A 22,182-nucleotide genomic window follows, 5' to 3' on the forward strand; every position below is an offset into this window, starting at 1 on the left:
AAGAAAAGGGAACGGAATTAAAAAGGGGGGAGGTACGGCAATAGGATGATAGGGCCCGCGTGTGGGGCATCGACGGGGTTATCCTGTCCCCCGCGGGTCGCCTGGGAGGAGAGTTGGGGCTGTATTTTTCGAGCGAAAGATGAATGAGAAACTATACCCGATGCGACGTGCACCACGTGGCGGTTATTCTAATAACGCTGTGGGTCCCGCATGAAAAGGACACGCCTTTAAAGAAAAATAGCAGTTATTACGGGATATATCTTTTATTTTGAAAATATACATCTTAAAAATAACAATATATTATTAGTGTTATTATTTTTTACTAAAATATATTAAAATATAATCTTTTGGACCTAGTGTAAAAGAAGTTTCCCAGCTTTACCAAAAAAAAAAAAAAAAAAATCCTAGTAATCACTGTTGCTACTAAAGCAGAAGTCATAAGATAATTATTTTTTTATTTAAAAAATATACTATCTTTAAAATATTATTTTTATTAATTATTTAATTATTAAAATATATTTTATTAATATATAAAATATTTATTTTGTTAATAAATAATTTTATAAGAAAGTTCAAGAAAAATTTCTTTTGGATCCTCCTAAAGATCCATTCTCACTCCATTTTTTTAATCCGCAAGGCCTTTAATATCTTTTCTTTTGAAGTTAATACACATAAATAAATATTTTATAAATTATTAATAAAAAAATATTAAATATTGATAAAGAAGATAACAATTTATTATGAATGGATGCGAGACATTTGATAGGTGAAAAATTTATATGTGGTTGAGTGCAATACCGGATGGATATGAAGTATTTTTATTTTATTCTTTGTACATCTTTCTTGCTTTGTAATGCAATCTAATTTTATAAAATAATTTTTATTTTATTTAAAAAATATATCATCTCTTAAATATTATTTTTATTAATTATATAATTATTTAAAAAATTATATATATTTTATGAATATATAAAATAATATTTAATTAATAAAAATTTTTGTGAGAAAGTTTGAAAAGGAGTATCCTTCAAAAGTTACATCCTCATATATATATATATATTTTTTTTAATCAATGGGAGATTTAATGCCCTTTCTTTTAAAGCTAATGCACATAAATAAATATTTTATAAATTATTAATAAAGTCAACATTAAATATTAACGGAGAAGAGAACAGCTTGTTACGGCTGGATGCATGACATCTGATAAGAAAACAACTTACATATGATATGAGGCAATGCCGGATGGACAAAAGATCCTCATTTTATTCCTTACAACTCTTCTTCTGCTTTTCAATGCAATCCAATCTAATCCAGAAGAGTTTTTGTATGGCATGTTATAAGAACATTGGTAAACTTTCCAGAATTGGACCAATGATCAATTACTTTTTTTGGAAAGTGTGAGTAATTTGTGAATACAGCCTAGCCTACTAATTCTCCACCACACCGACACCAAATCTCCAACCATGAAAACATACCAACAAGTAAAGTCCGTCTGGGGGCCCACAACATGTGTCTCTATCGGTGACAAAGTTATGTTTTGTTTCTGGTTCTTATTGCCTTGCCAATTTAACCATAATGAGTAGGTGAGAGAGCGAGCCAGCAAGGGGACTTGGCGAGAGGGGCGTGAAAGCGCAATGTACATATGGCGGACGGAGGCTGTGCCATATGTGAGGTTGGATACGATATCAAATGGACAAAAGCATCTTTATTTTATTTTTATAATTTTTTTTTGCTTTTCAATGCAACCCAATCATCAGATCAGATATTTTTTTTTTCATTTAAAAAATATACTATCTCTAAAATATTATTTTTTATTAATTATATAATTATTTAAAAAATAATATATATTTTATCGATATATGAAATATTTATTTAATTAATAAAATATTTTATGAGAAAATCCGAGAAGAAGTTCCTTCACACCCTCATCCCTTTTTTTTGATCAGCGGGACCTTCAATGCAATCCACATGAATAAATATTTTTATGAATTATTAATAGAGAAAATATTAATATTAATAGGGAAGATGATGGCTTGTTATGGTTGGATGCAAGACATCTGAGAAGAGGATAGATTGAGTGTAATGTCGGATGGACAAAAGCATCCTCATTTTATTCCTTGCAACACTTCTCTACTTGTCAATGCAGCCCAATCTGATCCTACAATAGTTCTTATACGACATGTCATGAGAACATTAATTGGTGAACCAATAATCAATTGCAAACTTTCCTAAATTGAGCCAATAATCAATTGCTTAGGAAAATGAAAGTGTTTTGTGAATACAGCCTACCCTACCAAATTCTCCATCACATCGACACCAAATCTCCAACCGCGAAAATATACTAACATGTCAACGGACATGGAGAGAGAGGGGCAAGATAAATTTATAGTCTATTTACTGATACTGATAGCCTTAACAATTTAATTATCATGAGTAGGCGAGAGAGAGCGGGCTCAGCAAAATGACTTGGAGACGGGAGCGAGGAAGCAAAGCATATATGTGGCGGACAGAGGCTCTATCTCCATTTTAATATATATTATTAGTATATTAGTTTTTTATCTTGCATCCGGATTATAAAATTACATCATTGATTATGTGATAAAAAATTAATTTATTAAAAAATATTTTGGATGAATAATAAAAGCATGTCCATTCATATTCCAAAAATCAATAATAGTAGGCTTTAATCACCTAATTAAATAAATATAAGTGGATTTCAATACCATCCATTAATGATATAATGCTTGTATTTAATGTTGGAAGAATGGTTCCATAACATATAAAAAATTAGTTTGGATCCATATGATATTTATGGATGAAAATTTGTTGCTGACGTGGACAGCTTATTGGCCACTCTATTTTCTCTCATTTTCTGCTTTCATATATATATATATATATATATATATATATATATATATATATATATATATATATATATTAGATTACCCATATGAAATATATTTTTTATTTATTAACTTTTAATAAATATTATTGTGGTGAATATCTATTAGTCCTAATCTCATCGTAAATTGAAATGATACGACCCAGAGGTGCCTCACCTTATTTATCTAGAAATGATGAATTGAAAATCATGGCATTGTCAAATCCACAATTAGGTCTATTCAACCATGATTGCATAATTAAAGTGGTTATGATCATGCTATAACATGGGAATATGTTACAATGCTATTATTGTACAATGGAGGTCCTTGCTAGGGGTTCGCCTGCACTTGACTTATCTTGATAATGATCTTGGTAATGAGTGCGACGTGGGATGGACTAAAGCATCACCATTTTATCTATCATTATTTTTTTCTACTCTTCACTATAATTCATCCTCCTCCATGGGTATTATTTCTCCCATTCTATTATTTTTATAAAAAAAAATAGTGAAGAGCAGCGTAGGTGTAGGAGAGCGGAAAAAAAAAAAAAAAAATACTTGTTTTACCTTCTTTTTTCCCTTCCTTTTTTAACAGTACGTATCTCTCTTAACAATTTTAAATATTACTGAACTTCTAAAAATATTATTTTATCAAAATAAATTATTTTTATTAAAATACTATTAGTATTATCAATATTATTTATTTTATTATTTTTATTAAGACATTATTATTTTTAATTAGTATATTGAAATATAAATCATCTTTACTAAATTATTTTATCTTAAATTATAAAAAATGTCCTCTATGAAAAACTTCTGGATGAACTAAAACACCGAAAGTTGCATAAGTTGAAATGTCCTTCATATTTTACTGAGCTACAAGAATAATCTAATAATACTTTACACTTCTAGTCAGATTAAATGACCGAATGGGAGATGGAGGGTCTCTATTTTAATATATATAATACTAATTTTTTGTCCCATGCAGCGTAAGTGGGTTATAAAATCACATCATTGGTTATGTGATAAAAAATAATTTATTAAAAAATATTTTAGATAAATAGTAAAAGCATGTTGATTTATATATCGAAGATCAATAATAGTAAATTTTAATCATCTAATTAAATAAATATAAATAGATTTTAATACCATCCATTAATGATATAATATTTGTATTTAATGCTGAAAGAATGGTTAGATAGGAGAGTCCTAATACGTAGCACATGAAAAATTGATTTTGATCTACGTGACATTTATGAATGAAAATTTACTGCTGATGTGAACAGCTTGTTTGATCACTTTATTTTTTTTTCTCATTATATATATATATATATATATATATATATATATATATATATATATATATATATATATTAGATTCTAGATTATCCTCCCGGTTGGTCCCAGTGCCGGTCAGGCAAATAGGAAATAGAGGAGGATTTTCCGGATGAGTATTGATTGCTGTGGGTCTCACTGCGCGTATGAAGCATCAATTCGCCGGTTTCATGATTAGCGGTGCGGCATCGCTTGGAAATGAGGTTGGGATTGGATCAGACTTGGGGAAACAGATGCAAACGCTAGCTTGCGTTGGACTATTACAGCATGCTTTTAGTTGTTTGGACATCACCGTCGTTGGTCTTAGATAAGTTTGGGGTGGCTTTGTCGCAATATAATAAATATCACCGATAGAAGGCGACGTTAACTATTTTGTTAATGTATTTTGTTCCATTGCGGACCAACCAACCATCCAACTGCCAAGCTGGGCCCAGTCTTCCAGCTCCCTGCTGACTTAGAACGGATCATGAGTGAGTAGCGTTTTAAATTTTATATTTTGTATCGTCAAAACAGTATAACTAACCAGTGCCCTCTGCTTTGATTTTCGTTGTCATATTGATATAATTTAAGACGCATATCACAAGGATAATGAATAGGTTAAATGTCAATATTTTGCTTTTAACACCAACTTTTTCCAATTAAAATATTTGCCAAGAACCACTATGATAGTAACAGAATAGTTGCCAACAAGCATTAATAAGAATTTTGATTTTTTTTAGCCAAAATATGGTATGGACTGACAAAATTTCAGATTATGGGCATCATGAAACTACAGCACCATTATCATAACAATGGGAAATAAGCAGTAAAAACGTTGAAGTTGATTTGATGAGTTCGAAGTGCAAACAATTTGAGAGGTCCATGTTGGGTCAGCAGGAGTTGGAAGTTGAAATCCATTGGCAAGTTTGTCTCGACCAGCTACCAAGTCTACTTAGATATCGGTCAGGCCTCTGCATCTTACCCTTGTGTAAAAGGCTAACCTGAATTTTCTCCTGCCAATAGAAGAATGAGGGACATCATTCCAATCCAGACCTGAGATTCATATAGTTGATCAATGTCCGGTAAAGTTGTAACGACAGATACACAAGTTAAAACACAAATCTGACAATTTTATACAGAAAAGTGGCCGTCCAGCTTAATCCTTGTTCAGTTCACCTTATTTTCCAACACATATATACAGTAATACATCCATGCATTCAACACTATATCGTGAAAGCAACATTGTTCCTGGTGGAGTAAGCTTTCCAATATACAAACACATCTTGCCTGAGGAGGCATTGCTCAAGGCTATACACTTGACAGATCTTATTGGAAGGAAGCATCAGGAGGGGAGGCAAAAGGTAAACTGCTGACTCGAGGTTGGAGAAGAAGGCATCTGCCCAAGGATATACTTACCAGATGTCATTGGAAGCATCGTTTAAAGGAGGAAAGGTTAAGCAAACTGCTGGCTTATATGCCAGGATTATCATACGTTGACCCATTATAAAATCCAAAGGTGATTTGCTGCCTCCAGGACAGTCTATGTACAATCAGACTTGCACCCACATAGCCACAAAAGTTTTAGTTTTAACATCCAGGGAATGACATTAATGTCCATCATCAACTGCAAGGGGAACAGATGTGGCCTGGTAATAAAAGAAAAACAGCAAGGGAGATCAGAACTTGCAAGGTAAAAAGGAAGATAGATGTGAATCCAATTGAAAGAGAATTTTTTCAAAGTACATACATGAGATTTTAGAAAATTGACTTCCTCATGCTGTGCATTCTTTTTATCAAGCAAAGCATTTCAGGAGAATACTGCATGAAAATTGGACTTACCAAGTCCCTGAACTTCAATATGTAGAACATCTCCAGATAACGACGTGTCTCGCGCCTTTCAAGTTTCGAAACATACTTCCAGAAACCATAAACCCCAGCCAATGTCATTAGCCTTTCAGAATAGATTTTCCATGTATACCTACAGTTTTCAAATGAAATTGTTGCTTTTATCTATGATAGGCCGATTCATGAAAGATGATGCCACAATTAGAAGTTAAATGCAGATGAAATACCTTTCATGGATTCGACGGAGCCCCCCTTCAGATATCTTCTTCCAATAACCAGAGTCTTTTTTGCATTTCTCAAAGAACTCAGCCATGAGTTCACCAGCCTGGTCAGGATGATATGGGTCTATATGGAAACCTGACACCCCATGCTCAATGATTTCTGCAGGCCCTCCATGACAAGTGGCAAATGTGGGAAGACCACAAGTCATGGACTCCACAACAGTGAGTCCAAAAGCTTCATAAAAAGCAGGCTGCAGTGAAATGGAGCAATAAGTTATGATAAATTATATATGAAACATCAGAAAAGAGATGAATGATGTTAGACCATACCTGCACAAATGCACCTCCAGTATCAGCTATGTAGCGATAAAGCTCACCATTGCGTGCCCTATTCATTTGGGCAGAAATCCAGCGGAACTGGCCAAATAAGCTATAGGTCTTTATGAGTTGGTGCATCTTCTCGATCTCTAGAATTTCTTCTCTGTCACTGGATTTCTTCACATTGTTGGAACCAGCAACTACAACAAGATTTACCAATTCTCTTAATTGAGTGTTTTTAGCAAAGCACTCAACCAGTCCTGTTATGTTTTTCACCCGGTCAAGTCTTGCCATGGAGAAGATGATGGGCTTAGACCGGTCATCCAACCAACCACTGTATTAAAAGAAACAGAAGTAAACTTATCAGGTACAAGCATTTGAATGACTACCCATCAGCAAAGAGCAAAAGTTATTGCCCAACCCATCGTTCAAAAGAAATGTTTTGAAATTATTATACAAAAAAGATTCTTAAGTTCAAAGATTGTTTCATAAAGAGAAACTTTTGCAGATGTAAGCTGCATTTCTTATTGGACCTTTTCTGGCACAGGATCATTCATAAACAAGGCCAGCAAAAATAATAGTTGGTCAACTGGCATTATATGGTTCAAAGTCACTATCTGGTGTCAAACAATCACAGATAGAGCTGTCAGAACCGGATGAAATTTCCCACATGTAATAATGGTCCACAAGCTCCTTAAAGTTGAGTACTAAACTAATGTGGTTATACATTTTATTTTTCTTTTCTAGAATAAATAACTAAATTTATGATGACAGTATCAGGCAAAACAAAACATTCAATTCAGTTATTCAGTTATCTAGAAAACTTCCACATACCTTACAACACATCAAAATGTACAATACATAGCTTGATACATCACACAGTTTTGACTCAAATAAATCCAAAAATCCTTAAGATTAAGTTGATTCTGCATACCCCAAGTAGGACATGCAAATGGATTGGGTTGGCTCTAGATTCTGCATGAGCAAGATGCAACCAAAATTGGTCTCTGAATAGGAAAAAATTGCAGAACTAACCAATTTAGCCAACTGATTCAGGTTGGGTTGGTTTTGAGCCTGAACTATATTTGTGCAATAGGCCTCTTATATTAACTAAAAATTGTCATGTACAACTGCAAATGATGCTTTAGTTTTGAGAACAAATGCGCTAGATAAGTGGAAGGGCATCATGGACAACTAAGAAGGCCAGTGAAAAAAAACTCAGGTACAGGAGCAGGAGAAAGGACAGAAATTTTGGAAAAATAACAGTAAAGTGTGACTCCTCAATAGTCATGAAGTTGCTGAGCCAAATAGGAGCGTGCATTAAATCAAGAACAGAACTAAATTCAATCCTCTTAGCCAGACTAAACCCTGGTGGAATGGAAAATTGGACCTATGTATAAAGACTTGCAACCAAACAACAGACAGATTCTCGGTCTCAATCAGAACCATGTTTAACTCTTTTGCATCTCAAATCCAGCCAGGTTTTTTTTGACCTATAATAGTAATGACCCACTTTCTCAAATGCTATTTTATCTTAATTCAATATCTATATGTGTATGTCACACCCCTGTGATTCATCAACACTAGGACACACCAACCGTAGCAACTTGAAAGGAGTCATAGAAACTCATTTCAATATTCATAAGCAAAAAAATCAAGGAACTCTGCAGCATTAAATAAGTTAAATAGAAAGGGAAGATGATCCATGAAAGAGAGGGCGAAGTTTCCAAACGGGATGCAAGAGCAAGAAAAGATTTTATAGCCAACTCCACCTCATTAGAAGATGGCTACTCATTAGCAAACAACCTCACATGGCAAATATGTTCTCCATTACTACTCATGCTGGTGTAATTTTCTCTTTTCAAATCTTATGATTTTATTTCATGCACATCGCTTGCATACATGCATGAGACTGTAATCCAATGATGAAGCCATTGAAATGGTAAGCATCCTTTATCATTCTTTAGTTCATAAATCATGGTTCTTCTAGATCTAATCAATATAGTACTTACATGTAAATGATCATGAGTGTGCCATCAACACCCCTTCCCCTTTCCTGTTTAATTTTTTTTAGGATAAATTAAAGGAACACCATCTCAACTTTAGCTCAATTTCACTTACACCCCCTGTACTTTAAAAAGTATCAAATTAACCCTTCTAATTATCGATATGTTCTAAGGTGGTCCAGCTGTCTATCTTCATTAATAAAATTTTCTAAAATTATAAAAACACCCATCTCCTTCTTCCTCCGTCCTCCTTCCTCTCCGATTGATCCTCTCCTCTATGGCCGGCATCCCTCTTTCTTCCTCCTCTTCTTTCTCACCCATTTCTCCTCCTCCCCTTCCTCCTCTTTCTCCCTCCTCCTTTCTTCTCCTCTCCTTTCTTCACCCATTCTCCTCCTTCCCTTTCTTCTCTAATTTCTCCACCCATTCTCCTCCTCCCTTTTCTCCTTCCCTTCCTTCCCATGCACGTCTCCTCCTCACCCTTTTTCTCCAAACCACCCACAAACTATTCCTCTTTATAGCGGCCTCCTCCATCTTCGTCCATTTTTGCCTTCTTCATCTTCATCCTCTCCATCTTCTTCTCCTCCCCTTCCTCCTCCTTCACCCTATTCCTTGCCGGCAGCCTCTCTCCCTTTCTCCCCTTCCTTCTCATTCTCTCTCTTCCAAACCAACCCATGAGCCCAATTCCTTGAGATGGCCCCCTCTAAATCTGTCCCTTCTCATCGGCAAAGAAATCCTTCTCCTCCCCTTCCTCCTCACTCATTTCTCTTCCTTCATGATGGCTCCCTTCACGTCTTTTTCTTCTTCATCCATTTCACCTCCTCATCTTCTTTTTCCTCTAAACCGCCCATAAGCCATCCCCTTCACGATGGCCCCTTCCACCGATAATCCATTTTTTCCTCTCTTCTTCCTCCTCACCTTCTTCTCCTTCTTATCCTTCTTCTTCTCTTCTAACCCATTCCTTATCCGTGACCATTCTCCCCTCCTTCCCTTCCTCCTCATCCACTTTTTCTTCTCATCTTCTTCATCCTCCAAGTCCATCCGTGAATAAAGAGCATTTTCGTCCACTGAGAGAGAAATCTAACACCGTTTATTGATAAAATGAACGGCTGGACCACATTGGAACATATCGATAACTAGAAGGACTAGTTTGACACTTTTTGAAGTACAAGGGGTTTAAGTGAAATTGAGCTAAAATTGAGGAGGTGTTTCTGTAATTTATTCTTTTTTTTATTCATGAGGCAAGCCAAGGTGCACAACATGTAAACATCATGCAATGTGTACATATTCATCATATTTCAATTGCCTGATCAGAGGTTAGATAATATAAATTTTTGGATAAGAAAAAGGAAATTAAGGTTTCTTGTTAGCTCGGATCAAGTTGATATATGATGCATACACAGTTGAATATGGTAAAATCCTGATGGATGAAGTGAACATTTGCTTTTAGAATGGTAGTTGACTGTCAAGAAAAATTTGGCCCTGCTAACATGGGAATTTGGGTCTCCAGGCACAAAAGATAACGACTGCATATGATGACCACAGCAATGTCAATGCGAAGAAGGATGTGTCATAAAACATGTGGATGAAGCTTGATATGGTTACAGCAAGACACAGAGATAGTCAGATCGTGTTTGTTTAAGGATCAGAAGAAAAAGAAGGATGCAACCTTTGATAAAAGTGAATTATGCAAAAGGAATAAACTGATCTTGAATCGGATAAAGTTCATGGTTATTACGGCATGGCAGAGAAAAAAGAGACAGTACTCTTCATCCAGAAAGCAGTGTACAAGATCCTCAACATCTAATATTAGCAAAAGTCCAGAATATCATGATGGTCAAGTAAATACCTTCAACTCAGATTCACATTTTTACCGGATATCAACAGAGAGACTCATTTGACAATGCAAACTTCAACCGATCAACTAACAGTTTGTGTTAGATAAGAGTGGGTTGCACACATGTTTGTTACAAATTGCAGAAATTCACTACTCTTAATTTTAAGTTTATGATCCCAAAGAGACAAAGTTCAGTGATCATTGCAGCTTTCACAATGAAACATAGAAATTCTTGATCACAAGGTTCACTATATCAGGACTGCCTACCATACTGATACAGCATGGCATGCACACCATACCAACATATGATCCGAAGACTTAGCCATGGTAGTGCCCACAAAGGGCAATACGGGATGGTATAAAAGAGAACCTCCACTTGTTCAGATCGATTAGGCCCCTGTACCATACTGAACCTCAAAGCTGTACTAATACCTTATGAATACGGTATGGTATCACCTTGTTTGGGGCAATACAGCAAACCTTGGTTGATCATGCCTACAGTGACCAATATCACTGTGATAAGGTGACAAAAAAATTGTCCCAAAAGCAAGTATAAGACATTAAAGCATGAAGCTTTGTCACATTTCATCATCGAATTCTCAGATATACCTCTCATAGAAAGTAGCCTAAATTCATAAACATAAAGACATGGGAAAAGAAAAGGGGTGCACCTCTCCTACAAATATCAGGGATAAAACGTGATGTGTTATTTACTCATGAACTTGGATATCTAATAGGCTAATACAGATTTTTTACATTTTCATATGTTTTAATTAACACCTGGGTGCTTGTTTCTACCTTGAATCAGCAAGGTGGGCAAGTTAGCAAAGTAGTTTTCATAAAGGAGTACAAAGAATGTAAGGAATCTTTATTTGATATTTAAAGATGGAATAAGAAACTTAGAAAGCTAGACAAATGTTCATGATAAGGCTTACCAGTTAAAGATAATTGTAGGCATGGTTCGCTAAATCGACCTGAATTGGATGGTGCATGTTGAACCATATTGGCGGCCGACTGGGATGATTCCGACATTCAAAACAAGATACCAGGGAGGGGGAGGGGGAGGGGGAGGGGGAGAGGGAGAAGAAAAGAGGAAAGAGAGGGGGCTAGGAAGGAGAGGGAGATAGGGCCTCTCGAGGCTGCTAGAGCACTGCCGAGCTCATTGCACATGATGGAAGCCAGAGGTGGAGGGAGGGAAGGAGAGAGAGAAGGAAAAGAGGCCACTAGAGGCCTTCAAAGAGCCGACAAGGCCTCCTCGCTGCTGTCAAGCTTGGTGAAGGATGGAGGAGAGATCCTTCCTATCAAAACAGCGGCTTTGACCCTCATTTCCATTTTCTTTTTTTTTTCGATTTATCAAATGAAGTCAAGAACATGGTTGCTGATTTCACTATGTTTTTCTATTTTTTGAGGGTTTTAGTTGAAGTCGACAACCTCAATAAAAAATCTCAAAAAAAAAAATAGTGAAGTGGGCAATGTAGTTGCCAACTTCATCCGATAAATTGCAAAAAAAAAAAAAAGAAAACAGGGGCCGAAGCCCTTGTTTAGATTGAGAGGAGAGCAGAGCCCCCTCCTTCAGCCTTTCTTGGCCTTGGCGGTGGCGAGGCAGCCTCGTCGGCCCTTCGAAGGCCTCCGGCGCCCTCTAATGGCCTCCTCTCCCTCTCCTTCCCTCCCTTCGTCCTCAACTTCCAAGGGCTTCGGCCCCTCCTTCGACCTTCATTGGCCTCAGCATTAGTGAGGTAGTCTCATTGGCAATTCGAAGGCCTCCAGTGTCCTCTAATGGCCTCCTCTCCCTCTCCTTCCCTCCCTTCGCCCTTAGCTTCCATCGTGTGCAATGAACTTGGATGCCCTCTGGCAACCTTCGGAGACTCTCTCTTCCTCTCCCTATCCTCCCCCCCTCTCTCTTCCTCTCCCGTTCTCCCTCTGCCCTCTCCTTGTATTGGTTCGGGCTTGATATGGACTGGCATAGAGGCATACTAAATCATACCGTCGATCGACCGGTCCAAGCTCTAGTACCAATATAGCAAACCTTGATTGTAGGATTACAAAAACTCATAGAATTCACTTAATGTAGATTAATTTCCTTATAGAACACATTCATCCATAGTTGGTATAAGGCTTACCACTTAAAGATTATTGTAGGATTATAAAAACACAAGATTATCTTAATGTACATTAATTTCCTTATAGATATGCATGCATCCATAGGAGCTTTTCAAAGGTATATCAATCACAACCTGCCCATTGTAGTTACAGTTCAAGCACAATGCTCTAGAATGATGGCATCCTCACTAACCCTTTTTTTTTTGAGAAAAGCATTGTCACTAAGATCTAGTAACAGTAATCATGTGGTCATGCTTATGTTTGTTGAGTTGAAAGGAATGATCTTTTTGTTAAATAAAACACCGTGCAGTTAAGCTTTTTTATGTGCAACCAATGGATTCAGTGCCATAGCACTTCGGATGAGTCATTTTGCTCCAGAGAATAGGCCAAATAGATTACACTATTTGATATTGACAGAAGAGGTCATTACACAGGAATCCTACTAGAGAGTAATTTCTCTATAAGATACCAATAAAAGATTCTTAGTTATTCCACAAACAGTATTATGTCCTTGACTATCTATAATTGTTGCAGATATTTTTTAAAAAAAATAGAAGACAATTTCAAGTTGACATTATAAAAAAATGTTGTGTAACTGTTTTGTATTATGCTCGTTGTTATATATAAGAACTCGAAACCCAACACTAAAAAGGCATAATCATTTCTTAAGGTAGTAATGCTTAAGCTATTCCAGGATGAAAATGTAGCACAAATCTAGGAACAACAGCTCATGGAACAAATAGATATTAATGAAATGCATGCACAAGTTAAACTGCATAAGCAACATGTTTTCAGTGATCAAAATCAGATAAGCAGCACATGAATAGTAATTAAGTACTCACATGTGCTCATCATTTTGCTCTGGATCATACAACAGCTTTTCAATTGAACTATGAAGAGAAGTAAGCCTCCTTTCCTTTTCCCAGTATGGAAAGTAAATAGACATATCTGCTCCCGGGGAGACAATATTGAACTTGGGATCAAAAACGTCAATGCCATGGACAACACGGTACAAACCAGGAAGAGTGAAAGCAGTGTGGCTCTCATACTGCCCAACTGTATTCTTACTGAAACAGAAAATATAATAGTTCTTGTCTAACATCCAAGCAGCACTAAAACAAGCATCTAGCATCAAACAATTATAGAAGAGTTTTGAAACGAAAATTGAATTTAAAGTAGTTTTCATTTTTTAATGTTTCACTTACATGGACCACAATTAATCCCATTTTAAATAATAAATGTCATCTTTTTATATGAAGGATACTAGCATTACACCACTCATAGGTGAACGGCACCTATATCGACCATGCAACCTCTAGACCCATAGTTGTGAAGGTCTGACAATGGAGGCAAAACACACACACACACACACACACAGCCACACAATTATAGGATAGATGCGGTACACAGTGTCGGGGCTATTCACCTAAAGTAAGCATAGTGTAGTACCTTCAAACATCAAAAAATGATTGACCAATGATAGTTTATAAAAGTTTCAAGATATACATGTTTAAGTTGCTGAAACACCCATCCTACAACATGTAGCGAATTCACATTGAAATCCTAACATCCATATAGCAATTCGACGAAAGGAAAATCTTACAAAGGCAAACTGAATTTCAAAAATTTTTATGATGACACAAAGCAAAATGTTTCAGACTTTCAATAAGTGCCACATGTACCATAAGATACCAAATCACATGCAATCGTGATGAGTGGTATCTACCAATATTAAGTCAACATTGGACACCTCCTGCACCCCACCAAGGGCCAAAAAACAAATAAATCATGAAACATGAAAAAGACATTCATGTCTTTTCCTTTTTGTCCTTCAACCTGTTTCATTTTGTGATGGCAACATTCTTGATGATATTATTTTGAATAAATTTGAAACCTCGGTTGCAGAACATAGAGATGACAACATACATTTTTGACAAAATATCACAAGACAAACAGTTTAACAAATGGAGAGAAAAGTCCTTTTTTTAAAAAAATGTAACAAGTGGCTTGATAATCTTTCAGTAGAGAGGAAACCTAGTTCTGTGCCAAAGGCAGAAGGGTAAACAGAGCATATACAAGGCAATAAATTTATTACTGCAAGAATCAAAAGAACATGCATACTTGCTTTGCAATTATGTAAAGATTTTGTAGATCCAAACCTTCTAATGAAAAACTAGGACATCAAGTTAAGAATGCGTTGAATACCGAACTAGGCAGGACAAATACCTTCCAGCAATCTCCTGATAGGTGCTAGTAATTATAAAATCTGCATTGTTCATGGCAATCAGATCAGCAGTGAACTGGCACGAGAAGTGGTATTTGTCCTCATACTTTTTCCAATATATATCTGAATCTGGATATTTTGTTTTCTCTAATGCATGAGCAATGTTGCACTGCACAAAGTTTATCAATCAGAACAGTACAACAATACAACCAACGGAAAACATGCAGCAATGATGTCAGCCTAGAGCATACCTGGGTAATTCCTAATTTGTAAGATAACAAAGATGCAACAAGATTTCCATCACTGTAGTTCCCGATAATTAGATCTGGGGTGCCACGTAACTCTGCAGCAATTTCACTAGCCGCATCCTATTGATAAAATAAGCTATTAACAAGTGTCTGAATAAATAAGCCAAGAAGAAAAAATTTATTTACAGTTGAACTTGATCGAAGATATCATGGAGAAAGTATATAACAAGTATGCAGTGCCCAGGATCCATATACGCTTGCATATCAATAAAGAGGAAATATTTTAATTAAATTGAGAAGATATTATGTAAAAACGCAGTTTGGTGCAGCACAGGGTGCATGATAATGGCCATTATATTCCCCCGCTAAATATACAACATAATAGGAAGGTGTTGAAACTATTATAATGGACATAATAACGGTCATAATGCAGTTATTTAAAATTTAGTATACATAAGTCATCTTTAAGGCAGCCCATGTAAGCTTTGTACGTAACCTACTTGATAATTGTTTTGTTTCAATCACACAACAGAAAATCATTCAAAAAAACACGTACGTACTGAGGTATCCACTTTCATGCAATTTTGTCTTCCATCAGTCCTTTTCTTTCTTGTAAATATTTCTTTTGTTTTCCTCAACAAGTCATTAGAGGTGATTTTGGTAAAGTGCTGAGCAACATTTTGACATTCATGTAACTTATAAGATCTACAGATCATTTTCATGATTGAGCTGCTTGATCCTTGACCGCAACGGGCATTAAATTACTAATGAGTATCATTAATGTGACTTGCAAGATCCCTACTGAAATAAGAATCATGATAAGAGTTGAGTAACAAGAACTTCAATCCTCGGATGAGAGGATGTGTGTAGAGAGATGGACATTCTAATGCATACATCAAAGTTCTGGATAATTGTCTCCTAGAGAATAAGAAATTTCAGCATCATATCCCTCCTTTTTTTTGTCCATTTGTGTGGAGTTTTGGAGAGGTATTAGAGACAAGGGATGATTGTGAGGAAACCAAAGTAAAAGTCATTACCTTTACAACAAGGGTGCCTGAATAGCCAAACAAAGGATGAGGAAAAGTAGGTTGAGCTAGGCTCAATCTTACATTAAAGCGTGACCATATGATATATGTAACATCTCCATCAAGGGGCTATTTTATTAATGCATTTTGACAGGACATTCTGTTCGTGAATAGTACTCTAGGAGCTTTCCTTGAATAGATCATTTAGTGTTCTCCTTATGAGAGATGAGATGGACCACTTTGCTTAAACACTATTTAGGGTCTATTCTTTTAAGGGTAAAAAATTTATCCAAAAATTTGTATTTTTTTGGATAAGTATTTTACAAACAACATTTAGACAGAAAAATAATTTATCCATATTCTTTTATTCTTTGAAAAATGGCTCAGAAATCTGTTATCTATATTCTTTTGCATTACTAGTTTCCTGGATGAGTTGCTAAGAGTTATCCATATTTTTCATAATACCTTTTATTATATAAACATTAATATATGTAATAATATAATATGATATATTATATTATAATATATCATATTATAATAATTAATATTATTATATATTACTATATTAATGTATTATAATATATTCATATATTATATTATTTTATTATTATATATTATTATATTATCATAATATATTATAATAATATACTATATTATATAATATCATTATTCATAATAATATAGTATAATATATTATATTGTTATATTATTATATTATATTATATTATAATACATTGAGATATAATAATATATATAATATAATATAATATTATTATAATATACTATATTATAATATATTATATTATTGTTGTTGTTATTATTATTTGGTTAAGGATATATTAGGAATGAATTAAAAAGATTATTTTTCTGATTGATGGAAAAATGATTTAGTCACCCTCTAGGTGGATAAGATTTTTTTCATTTGATGGATAAATACCACCCATGGAAAAGTAACTTACCTATTTTGAAAAGCATAAGAACATGAAAAAGTTGAAAAACTTTTTCATGATATTTATCTACAAAAAAACAGGCCTTAAGGCAATTCACCTCCAACATAGGGCAGAGTATCAGCCACAGGTAAGAAATATATATAAGGAGGTAACAAACAGGAAAGGGTATAAGCTGGAGTTTCCCTGAAAGAAAACAAAATTAGAGTACACCAATATTATTAATTCATAAATCTCGACTTAATCATGGGCTGGCTGATTGCAAAATATATAGCCCAAGTTTTTTTAGCCATAAAATACAAAATTGATCTCAGTAGATGAACTAATCAAGCAACTCTCAAAATTTTTCAACACAAAAGCATCATATATTTCTTTTCCATGGATCACATCTTCATGTAAGTGCATGCTTAGACTTTAACCTCCAAAACTAATAGTAACGTATGAAAATTATGTGATTCGGTAGCTATAAGACTCTAAGTTAACTTTCTAAATAAAATGGTCACATGCCATAAGGACAAAGAACATGCTTCGAAAAGATGGTAGCCCAAGAAACCATCAGATGTCACTTCTATTTTTTTTTTTTCATATCTTTTTAGCATTGCTTTCTAATTAATGTCATGGAGAAGCAATACTCAAGACAAAACACACTCAGATTTCTTGCATAAATTCATGTATCTCTAGTAAAAAATATGAAGAGGTACGCATCCAATCCATTAATCCAGTTATGACTTATCTCGGGCAGATTGTAAAATTATACATCGATAGATTACAAGAAAACAGATTTTTTTTTTAAAAAAAAAAGAACCAATATTCTCATTTTCCCAATTACAAGAATTCAACTAGACCATTTCTATGAATATCATTTTCCACTCATCAAGCTCCAAAAGATTTTGATCCATGCATATGCATTCATATAATTACATACAAATACTTTTTGCTGATGCAGAGTGACTTCGGCGCCAGCCACCCTATTTCAAGAAATTTCCTAGAGGCCACCTAAGTAAAATCCATAACACTTTCAGGAAGAAGATTCTATCAAATAAGGTGTTTTTCATGGAGAATGTCAAACTAAAATCATGACATTTCATTTGAGGGAATTAAAAATTATCTATGGAAAGTTACCTCGGCAAAGGTTTCCAAGTAAGGCCATACATCAAATCTTGAAATCCATTTCCGAAGAATCCCCTTTTCAGTTCTAAAAGGCACCCGCAGGATGTAAGTATGTTGTGTTCCAGAAATTCTTTCAAGACGTTGATTGCATGTTGTTCCTTTTGCATCAGGTATCAACCTAGTCACCTTCAAGTAACAGGAAATGGCATAAGAATTTAATTTAAAACAAAAAGGGAATGAAATGGAAAGAATTACAAGCTAGCTACATGAGTGTAATGAGGCAAATGCGCTAAATATAGTTAGTGATAGAAGGATGACATGCAAATATCATATAAATAAAAAAATGCTAGTAAATTTAATGGTTAGAACATGGAAATTATACATTATAAACAGGAACAGGAATTTTCAAATATACTTACAATGAGAATTTTGGGATCAACATTCAGCCCCTGCTTTTTTATTCTCAGAATCATCTCATTCTCCAACGCACGAACTTGATCCAATATATAGACAATCTGAGCATCATATGCACAAGCAAAGAAAACTTCTTCCAGTTAAACCGAAAACTTCTTCCAGTTAAACCACAAACTTTCAAACACCCATAAAGAAAAGCATCTCCCTAATCAAAGTATACAGCAAAATAGAGAGGAAAAGCAGAATTGGAGTTTATTAAATAAAACAGTACCTGCCCTCCAGTGTCCGGCAAACCTAATACATTAGCCTGGCCAAAGTACCCATGGGGAGAAAGAATTACAACATTGAACACCATCGGTATCCTCCCAAGAAATGTCTCCAAAGTGGAGGGATCAGGAGCTTGAAGAATATCCAGCAGAAGATGAATCATCTCCAGCACTCGTTCAGCTGTATCACCCCAACCTTTCTCCAAACCCATCTCTTGAAACCTGCAAATTAGTCATTAACAGGGCTATCAACAGGCTTGAATTGACTTTAATCTTATAAAATATAGATCCTAAAGTTCCTTGTCTATAATCCCATGCGGTATAAGCTGTTCCTTACAGGAAAGATTTTAGAAACAGGTAGTCAATACTAAAAAGTCATGATCTAGGATTTACTGAAGGCAGCTTAAACACCCAGATTAAGCAGAGTTATGAAATTTTGGCTAAAATATTGGTCATTACAAAGGACTACTTTTGTAACACCTTCCATAATGGCATGATTGGCAAACTATGTACAAGAAAAATAAGCCTTTCTCCCCAATCGAGGAGATAATACACTGATAAACTAGTTTTATAGCAGCCAGATGATCAACCCTGGCTGCTGTATTCACTCACCTCCAACTCAAAAACATAAAAATTGGTACTAAAACACGGTGTGCTGCCATACTGTTTCAAGGTTAAATCTACCCTAAATCTATGCAAAAAGGTACAGTTTGCATTTAGCACCATATTCGTAAGCTAGTAATTGACTACAATTGTTTCATATAAAAAATTTACTAGACCATGATATCTCTACCATATTAAGATTATACAAGTGAAGCAAGCTATTTTTCTTACACGTGAGCAAATTCAGAAAATGGCGTTGAACGTGGGAGCTTAGACAAATGCTCCTCAGCCTTTGCGAGCACAGACTGAAGCCTGGACACACTATGTATCCTATCATTCAGCATCATCACCTGTCCCACCCCATATATCCGATTCAATCCAATGATCACATACATTACAATGAAAAATTCTCAGTTTCACTGCAAGCCACACTTACATGACCCTTGAAACTGTGGGCCCGGAGGAAATCAAGCAGGGGTTCCAAGCAGTCCTTGTTCCGAAACATAATAGACGAGAGGTGCCGGTTGAGGAACTGAACTCCATTCCCGATGGACGACGACCGGTTGGGCCGTGGGAATGAGGCATTAAAAGGCTCGAAGTCGAGCTCCAGCACAAAGTGATCATTATAGAAACTGAAATAATTAACACACGCGAAGTTCAGATGAGATGGGAGAGTACAGAAATACAAATATAAAAAACTTGAGGGCTGTATGGATCGTTACCGCTCATCGACGAGCTCTTCCTTGAAACGGAGGTACTCGGACACAGTAAGCTGCTCGACGCTAAGCTCGAAGACGTTAACCCGCACGTATTCCCAAACGCCAGGCCTCGGCCGCACGGCTATGGCCACAAAAGGTGGTAGAACTATGGCTTCCTAATTCCCAGACGAACAAGTTAACATCAATACCGACAGGGAAAAAAAAAAAAAGGATACCCTTTTGGGATGTGGAGACAATAGAAGAAAGGGGATGGGGATTTAAACCTGGGCAGATTTGAGGACCTCGTAGAAGGGGCCCTCGGAGAGATGGCTGCGGCCGTGGTCGTCAATGGTGGCGAGGGCGTCTAGGAGGTGATGCGGCTGGAGGATTCCCTTCCCCTTGCCCACGTACCTGCGAGGATCGAAGATTCATAGTCAGGGATCACAGGCGACGGTTCCTCCATCGCTAGGGTTAGGGTTACGGTTAGAGGCGGAAATCGATCGACGAGGTGAACGACCGACAGAAGGGAAGAGAGGAGACCTGGAGAGGAGGAAGACGAGGTCGTTGCGGTGGGCGGAGAGGGTGTCCTCGACCCTCTCGCGCATGCTGGGGACGCGGCCGAGCTTGGGGGTCGCCATGGCGGGAGGTCACAGTCTTGGACTGAGAACAGGGGAAAGAAGGAGAGGAGGAGACGCGCAGAAAGAGAGAGAGAGAGAGAGAGAGAGATATAGAGAGACTTGAGCGGCCAAAGGTGAAGAAGACTCTACTGGGGTGAGTCACGGGATTGACGTAAATGGTGGGGGGATGCAAGGAATGGGGGCGACCCGGTGGGGATCAGATGCGGCGCACTGGGCATCCAGGAGCAAACCTGGTGCCGGCACCCGACCAACCGAGAGGTTCTGCGTGAGTTCTGGTTTGGCTCTTTCCCGGAACCCCTTGCCATTCCGTGCTATGGATCGCCAGTTTTCGTCACCAGAAAATGTGGTGCATTGAACAATTAAAAATAGATGAATTTTTTTTTTTTTTGAATGGTAAGAAATAGATGATATCAGTCTGCATTTTAGATTCTATTCAGCCAATCACCAATTACGATATATAATAGCATTTTTGACCTTTTGCTCCATTGGTTGTATCTAAATCAAAAATGAACAATGCTGGGAAAATCTTGTTACATGACTACTTGTGGCAAGAAGTGATTTTGTGTAAGTTATAGATTATTTGTTGCCAAACAGCGATAGGATATTTATAAAATTGCCAAGTTAGTGACTATAGGCCAATAGACTTTCCATCTGCACAAAATTGGCAGGCATTTTCCAACAAATCATATCTCACTTTTATTAGTTATGTTATATTATTTATGTAATATTTCTGAAGATATTAATTTTTGTATTTCTTATTTTTAGAATTATAAACAAAAAAAAAAATTAACATAAAATTAATGTTGTGTAATGATGGTTTTACCGATATTTGACATGTTGGAGTCCAAGACTTTGTCTAACCACAACGTTGAAATATTTTGGTTCTTTTCAACCTAAATTTATATAGTCTTTTTTTTTTTTTAAGAGACATAAATTGAAATCTTTCTTTACCCAAAATTAATGGCCTCTAAAATGGATGGCATTGGTTTACCTACAAAGTTAGAAATCAATGGCATTTATCAAGAGACTACCAGAACTACCATAATTGACTACTAAATCTACCAATATAGCATCTGACATACACAAGCTCCATATGGTTCTGCTCATTTGCTTCATTTGATCATTTCACTTGTTTCATCAAAAACTTGCATCATACTTAATCAGACTGCACTCCAATTGCATTATTCGCACTGCAATGTTTTTTTCCTAATGCAAAGATGAGGGCTTTATCATCCAAAGCATTTGAAATCACCAATCCATGGAAAAAATCTATTTTGTGACCTTTGTTTACACAATAGATCATGAGCCAATGTTTTTCGTTAATAAAAGACACTTTCAAATGACTAGATTTTATTAGTTCTATTATAATGAATTATCTTATGATTTAAAATTAAAATAATAAGACATCACGTTCCATGAAAGGAGATCCGTACGGATTTATACATTCAGATATAAAAAATAAACTAAGTTGGCACAAAAAAATAGTTTTT

At 35.8% G+C, this 22,182-nt stretch overlaps 1 protein-coding gene across 1 annotated transcript; it reads right to left on the reverse strand.

The window, feature by feature from the left end:
• Positions 1-5,304: 5,304 nt before the first annotated feature.
• LOC140858117 (sucrose synthase 4-like) lies at positions 5,305-20,808 on the reverse strand. Its single transcript, XM_073257753.1, has 15 exons — positions 20,595-20,808; positions 20,339-20,465; positions 20,079-20,230; positions 19,793-19,988; positions 19,588-19,706; positions 18,759-18,975; positions 18,493-18,588; positions 18,086-18,259; positions 14,995-15,111; positions 14,746-14,912; positions 13,362-13,586; positions 6,592-6,913; positions 6,268-6,512; positions 6,035-6,173; positions 5,305-5,841 (listed from the first exon to the last, which is right to left on the reverse strand). The coding sequence occupies exons 1-15, from the start codon at positions 20,690-20,692 to the stop codon at positions 5,803-5,805; spliced, it is 2,433 nt and encodes an 810-aa protein (XP_073113854.1). The 5' UTR covers positions 20,693-20,808; the 3' UTR covers positions 5,305-5,802.
• Between the last annotated feature and the right edge of the window lie 1,374 nt (positions 20,809-22,182).

The sequence above is a fragment of the Elaeis guineensis genome, chromosome 5 (genome assembly GCF_000442705.2).
Source record: "Elaeis guineensis isolate ETL-2024a chromosome 5, EG11, whole genome shotgun sequence".
NCBI classification, from domain to species: Eukaryota; Viridiplantae; Streptophyta; class Magnoliopsida; order Arecales; family Arecaceae; genus Elaeis; species Elaeis guineensis.

What these genes read in the sequence shown, in the direction of transcription:
- LOC140858117 (XM_073257753.1), bottom strand. Translation starts at nt 20,692, where the DNA reads ATGGCGACCCCCAAGCTCGGCCGCGTCCCCAGCATGCGCGAGAGGGTC. An exon ending in TGCCGGACACTGGAGGGCAG is followed by an intron (nt 18,589 to 18,758) that starts GTACTGTTTTAT and finishes TATGATGCTCAG; the next exon opens with ATTGTCTATATATTGGATCA. An exon ending in TTGATCCCAAAATTCTCATT is followed by an intron (nt 18,260 to 18,492) that starts GTAAGTATATTT and finishes TGTTACTTGAAG; the next exon opens with GTGACTAGGTTGATACCTGA.